The sequence below is a fragment of the Gekko japonicus genome, unplaced genomic scaffold, assembly GCF_001447785.1.
Source record: "Gekko japonicus isolate JY-2015 unplaced genomic scaffold, Gekko_japonicus_V1.1 scaffold416, whole genome shotgun sequence".
In the NCBI taxonomy this organism is placed as follows: Eukaryota; Metazoa; Chordata; class Lepidosauria; order Squamata; family Gekkonidae; genus Gekko; species Gekko japonicus.
In genome coordinates, this window is record NW_015172564.1 from 960,982 (window position 1) to 967,445 (window position 6,464).

At 54.7% G+C, this 6,464-nt stretch overlaps 1 protein-coding gene across 1 annotated transcript; it reads right to left on the bottom strand.

Annotated features, from left to right (window-relative positions):
* Positions 1-1,085: 1,085 nt before the first annotated feature.
* On the bottom strand, positions 1,086-6,005 carry SRRD (SRR1 domain containing). Its single transcript, XM_015421284.1, has 7 exons — positions 5,830-6,005; positions 3,497-3,537; positions 3,131-3,356; positions 2,937-3,060; positions 2,628-2,779; positions 2,205-2,250; positions 1,086-1,646 (listed from the first exon to the last, which is right to left on the bottom strand). The coding sequence occupies exons 1-7, from the start codon at positions 5,970-5,972 to the stop codon at positions 1,452-1,454; spliced, it is 927 nt and encodes a 308-aa protein (XP_015276770.1). The 5' UTR covers positions 5,973-6,005; the 3' UTR covers positions 1,086-1,451.
* Positions 6,006-6,464: the final 459 nt, after the last annotated feature.

The following is a 6,464-nucleotide window of genomic DNA, read 5'->3' on the forward strand; positions in this document are numbered from 1 at the left end:
CCTGCACCAAGGCAGTTCTGCTCTGGACCCCGGGGCTTCCTCTGTCTGGGTGTCAGTGGAGAGCCTGGTCCCGATTCTGGCCCGCGGAAACATCTGTTCGGCACTGCAGCTGCTCCCCTGTACTTCTGGCCAGGTGCACGGCAGCGGTATATGAGCCAGACGACGGAAATATTTATCTATTTAATTCCATTTACATCCCGCCCTCAGAGTGGGTTACAGGTCACATAAGACGTGACAATGAAACAACAGAATATTACAAAGTTAAGAGGACAATAAGACCAGCATAAGACATTGCCTTGGCAGCAGCACTGTGATGTACTTCTGAGCAGTGCCAATGATGCTGGCCGCTGGACAGAAAGCCAGGGCTACCGGTAGGGGAGGCTGAGAGATGGAAGAATTTGGACGCCCACCGCCTCAACGAAAAGCCCGGCGGAATTGCAGTAGATCCTGCAGGGCCCTGATCTCAATTGGTAGGTAGTTCCACCAGGCTGAGGCTAGTCGGACATCCTTTGGGCCAGGGACAAGCAGAAGTTGCTGGTCGACTGAGCGCAAGGCTCTACAGGGCACATATGGGGAGAGACGGTCCCGGAGATACGCAGGTCCCTGGCCGCAGAGGGCTTTGAAAGTCCGCATTGACACCTTGAACTGGATCCGGTACTCTGTAGGCAGCCTGTGCGGCTGGCAGAGCACCATCAGCACCCATGCCATCGTGTTCTGCACCAGCTGCAGCTTCCAGGTCAAGTTCAAGGGCAGCCCCACACAGAGCAAGTTAACAGTAATCCAGTCTGGAAGTGACCATTGCCTGGGTCACTGTAGCCAGGTCCTGGGAAGTGCGATAGGGAACTAGTTGCTTGACCAGCCAAAGATGATAAAAGGCTGACTGAGCAACTGTGGCAACCTGGACCTCCATAGGAAGGGAGGAAGTCCCAGATTAACCCCCCCCCCCGGCTCTTCACCCTTGGCACCGGCACCAAAGGTGTCCCAGCAAATACAAAATCTCATTCCCCATCTGGAAAGAATAAAATGACACAAAAGGTCATAGTTTAAAACCATTTTAAAAATAAACATACACAATTTGTGCTGAGGTTTCGTATCCCAGAACAGCTGCCTCTTTCTCTGGCTGATGCAGCAGCCTTTAAGCCAAACCAGACCGCAAGCAGCACGTGAGCCGGAGAGGAGACGAGATCCCAGCTGGGCCGGGTCCCTCGCAGGACTCAAGGCGATCCCAGAGACGTCAAACCCTCCTGTCCCCCTCCTCCTCCTCCCTGGTTTGGTTCTGCTGCTTGCTGATGCGTCCGCCTGATGCCCCGGGCCTCTACTGAGCTCTGCCCGAGGATCCCATGGCACGGTTGGCCCTCTGCTTCCGGAGCTGGTAGATTCAGCTTGGTACAAAGCCAGAAGCTAAGTACAGCCTTTCAGTCAACTCTGCCTCCTGTCCAATTTCTCCGAAGCTAAGTCACGTCACTGTTTCTGATGATCTCTAGCTGGTCCTCCGAACGGTACACAGGCTCCTCCCGGAAGTCCCAAGTCTCTTGGGGCACCTCCCTCAGTTTGTGCCAAGGGAAGCGGTGGACCGCCGTGTCGTTGAACACATCCAGATACCGGGTGTGGGGAGGGAGGGCTTCTTCCTTAGAGGCTGTTAGAATCTACCCGTGGGTGGCACAGGGAGAGAGTCCGCGTGAGAATCGTGGGGGGGGGGGGGGGTTGCAGCTACCAGCAAGAAGTCCGAATAACTAGGCTGTTCTTGCAGAGGTCAACATTTGGAAGCTCCCAAACACATTTTAACACCCCCCCCCTTTCCTGACCCATCTTAACCCCTTCTTGTTCCATCTGCGTCCTCAGAATTCATCAGATATTACTCAAGAAAATCCTTATTCCTGAGAAAGATTCATCCTGAGAGGCTGCAGCAGTTCTGGGACTGCCTCTGTGGCAGAGGGCTGCACAACTTGACCCCTGACTGGCCACTGAGCTGCACGAGTGCCCATCGTTTCCCCTCCACTAGACTGGCTGTGAGCAAATCGGCACAGAAAGGGGACGCCGGCTCACTGGCCGGGTGTCCTGCTTTGGTCTGCTACGCCCAGCAGCTGCTCAGAACACAGTCGAATGTATTGGGGTGCCCCCCCCCCCGCAAACTGGCAGCTGGAGACTCCACGGCTCCTCCTGAAGAGCAGTCACCTCCCACCTCCAATATGCATGCACCCTACCTTGGCGATGTAAGCGTAATCCGTTTGGAATATCCTGGTCGGGACCCTGGAAGCCAAAGGGGCAGGAGGCGTGAGGGGCTAGCCAGAGAGGCTCCTCCCATCCCATCAGCTCAAGCCCCTCTGCCCCCCCTCCCCACAACCAATGCTCCTTCTAAGCGGTGGAGTCTTGTGAGCAAACATTCTAGTACTTTGTGAGCTGCTGGCATTGAAGTTGTGAGCAAGCGATTTGGCTACTGCATAAATTAGTTTGCTCTAGAGCCCTCCTTCCTGAGCTGAGACAAAAACGCTTGAGCCAGAGGCTAAAAAACTGAGCCGGCTCACGCTAACTCAGCTGAGAGGGAACACTGACCACAACCCCCAAGTTCTCTGGACACGAGGGAAGAATGAGCAGGGTTTGTGTGTGTATGTGTGGGGGAGTGTTACCTTTCTTCAATCCCCTTGAAACTGTTGCCCACGACGACCATTTGGGACAAGGCCTCCGCTGACCAGTTGCTCCACAGGAGGTTGTTGTAGAGGGCTTTCCCACAGTGGACCATGTAGAAGAGGGTGGGCTCCTCGGCGGGGCGCTTCCCCTCCTGCAAGCAAGGTCTCACCAGGCCAGGGGCTCCAGCCAGCCCCTCCCGGCCAGCCAGCCCCCTTGCACCCAGCAGCACCTCTCCCTTCGCGGGCCCTGGCCCCACTGAGGGCCGCTGGGTGTCCCGGGCACCTTCCCCGGGCAGAGATGGCACTCACCTCATTCCGCGAGAGGACAGAGAAACCGAGGCCGCTGAGGACCTCCCTTTCCAACGTGGAGAAAGCAGGATCAAAGATGCAACACAGCTCCTCAGGAATCTGCCAGGGAGGGAGGCAGAGGCAGCTGTTGGGGGGGGCTCCGGGTTGGCTGGCTGAGCCCTACTAAGCGGGGGGGGGGGGGGCGGGGACGCCACCCATCCTTCAGCAGCAGCAGCAAGAAGGCCAGCTGGAAGCGGGCCTTAGAGCAAGAAGAGAAGTTGCCCAGGCCGTAACACACACACCGCAGGTGCGCTCGTCCGGGCGGAAGGGCGGGGGGGCACAGCTGCAGCTCCTCCAAGGCCAAGAGGGCATCTTCCCCGGTGGGCACGGGCACCTCTCTCCCGCGGGCCAGGACTTCTCGCACGGACCTTAAGAGGATTTCTAGAGCAGGGGGACAAGCAGGCCTGACAACACTTCATCCAAGCTGGGCAGCTGCCTGCCCCCTCCTTTTAGCCATGCAGAAAGCCTCAAGAATTTCTCAAGAGGGTGAAAATAGACTTTGAGAGGCGGCCAGGACTTACTCAGACTTGAATTCCAGAACTCGGAGTCCAGCAGGTCGGCCCTGCGAGAAAGAGAGGGAGGGAGGGGAGAAAAAGTAACTCTAGTGGGGGACTCTTTGTGGGGGGTGGGGGAAGAATCAAGAACCGAAAAGGTAAGAAAGAAACCTAGTAGAGGGCCAATATATTCTCTTACTAGACATTATTTCCTTACATATTTTTAAGATACACGACACTAACATTTTTACCAACTGTGCATATGCACTGGACACATGACTTATTCCTAAGAGGCCTCATAGACATTCTGGTCATATTAGCTGTTGTAGATTTTCTGGGTTGTATGGCCATGGTCTTGGCACTGTACAATGCCACGACCACAACCATACAACCCGGAAAATCTACAACAGCGAATGAACTCCAGCTGTGAATGCCTTCGACAACATTCTGGTCATGTGTCTATTAATCTCGCTCTGGAAGTAGGTAATATATGGGTTTTGAACCATATTATCAGTATAATTCATGACATTACATTTTAGGAATTCTTAAACTCACTATTCTCTTCTTTCCCCAACAGCATTCCTTCTTTGGTCCAGTACTGACATATTCTTTGCGGGTTCTTTGTAACATGAGCCTGTTTGTGTCTCAGATTGGCTGACATCTGAAGAAGGCCTGATTGGGCTGAAATGTGTTAGGTCACAATAATTGGTCCTCGTGTGCATGTCACTTGTACTTTTTAACGAGGCTTTCATTGGGCCCTTATATGATTTTTAACTCTGCACAAAATAAATATATGTATTTTTACTTATGGTAAGTATATATGAGGTTTTAACTATTAGCGCTCTACTAGGTTTCTTTCTTCTCGGTTCTTGATTCAGTTTTATTGGGTTACGGGTTTTTTGCCCTCCCTGTGCCTCTGGATGGGGGATATGAACCAGGGCTGAGGTCCCCCCACATTACAGAGGCCAGTGTTCAACCAAGGCATAAGAGAAGATCACCCTGAGCTCCATCCCCATGCCATGAGGCCATCGAGTGGGCTGGAGCCCCAGCACCTCTCGTTCTAGCTATAAGCGCTGTTCTAGCAATGGGGCCTCCCCTGGCCTGCATTTAGCTCACAGGCAAGGCTCACAAAATCCAGCAGGGTGGTTAAAAGAGCAAGCATGAAAAAGCAGCCAAGGGACTGAGCTGGGATTCAGGCGGCCCTCTCTGTTCCACGCTTGCCTTTGCCACAGACACATGAAGTGACCGTTCCACAGCTTCTAGTTTGCGATATCAAGTTATTATTACTGGTGGTCTACTTTGCAGGGTTGCTGCATGGATTGCTGGTAATGTGAAGAAGAAGAGGAGATTGGATTTATATCCCGCCCTTCACTCGGAGTCTCAGAGTGGCTTACAAACTCCTTTCCCTTCCCCTCCCCACAACAGACACCCTGTGAGGTGGGTGGGGCTGAGAGAGCTCTGACAGAAACTGCTCTTTTTCAAGGACAGCTGTGCCAGAGCTTGTGACTGACCCAAGGTCACATCAGCAGGTGCAAGTGGAGGAGTGGGGAATCAAACCCGGTTCTCCCAGATTAGAGTCTACGCACTTAACCCCTACACCAGACTGGCTCTGTTTGAGACACAAACAGGCTCACGTTACAAAGATGAAAAACGTAAGCCCTTGCTAGCACTGGGGATTGCCCATGGCTCAATCCAGCTTAATCTCATCAGATCTGGGAAGCCAAGCAGAGTCGGCTCTGGTTAGTCCTTGGATGGGAGACCACTGAGGAAGTCCAGGGTCATCATGACGCAGAGGCAGGCAATGGTAAACCACCTCTGAACGTCTCTGGCCTTGAAAACCCCTTGAGGGGGGTCGCTATTAAGTCAGCTGCAATCTGATGATGCTTGGGGGGATGGGTGGGACCTGCTCGAATTTCCTATCAGCAGCTTGTACCCGCCAAAAGTCTTCAGTTCCAACACAGTGACTTTCTGGATCTTGCATACAACTCAATAAACTTTCACTGCCTAAAGAGTGTAACTGGACTGGGGGGGTCTGACCCGCAGGAAAAAGGCCTCTGGTCTCCAGGCAGATATCTGGCTGACCTCTGCTGACAGCAGGCTGCCCGCTGCCCCCGGTCCCCATCCAGCAGAGCTCTTTTCCTGGGGGCGATGTGAAACCTGCATGTCCAGGGTCGGTCTACCTGTAAGAGCCAGCAGGGCTCTTCTCAAGGCAGCTGAGCCGTCTCACCGCACACACCCTGCCTCGGGGGCTCGACCCAGCAGAGCCAGACCGGCGCCCCTCGGTCTTCCTTCCCGGCCTCCTTTAAACCTCTAAAAGGGAGGACTGCTCCTGGCCAAGGAAGCTCCACCGGGCCCCTCACCGGGCCTCCTGCAGGCGCCGCCTCTGCCGCTCCTCCTCCTCCTGCTCCTCCGAGGCCCCGTCCCGGCCCTTCCTCCTCCGCTCCCGCCGCTTCCTTCTCCCCCGAGGCGCGCTCCAGGCCCCGTCTCCTCCGCAGCGCTCCATGCCGGGCGACGAGTGGGCTGCGGAGCGGGACGCTGCCTGGAATGTCCCTCCGCGGCACCCGTTTAGTAGGCGGGGACACAACGCCTCCGGTCCTAGAGTTACGAAAACGCCAGCGGTGACCGAAGGGATCACTTCCGGCTCCGCCTCGACTCTCCTAAGAGGAAAGGGCGGGGCTGCTTTTGCTGAATAAAAGTCCCGAAGGACATCGAAGGGAAGAAGGAGTGCAAAGAGACTGTCCCCCTCCCCCCCCCGCAGTGTTCCGTCTGAGCTAGTTTTTTAGCCTCCGGCTCACACCTCTTTGTCTTCGCTCAGGAAGGGAGGGCTCCAGAGAGCAAACTAATGCATGCAGCAGCCAAATTGCTCGCTCGCAACTTTAAAGCCAGTAGCTCACAAAGCAGAGTTTTTGCTCACAAGACTCCACAGCTTCGAGGGAGGCATTGCTCGAGACTAGAGATGTGAAGGCCCGGAAAAAATTCGGGGGAAAACCGTTTC

Excerpts from the sequence above, each read along its gene's own strand:
- SRRD (XM_015421284.1), bottom strand. The coding sequence starts at position 5,972 with ATGGAGCGCTGCGGAGGAGACGGGGCCTGGAGCGCGCCTCGGGGGAGA. Across the intron at positions 2,780-2,936 it reads CTGTCCTCTCGCGGAATGAG|GAGGGGAAGCGCCCCGCCGA; the intron begins GTGAGTGCCATC and ends CCTTGCTTGCAG. Across the intron at positions 2,251-2,627 it reads TTCAAGGGGATTGAAGAAAG|GGTCCCGACCAGGATATTCC; the intron begins GTAACACTCCCC and ends TTTGGCTTCCAG.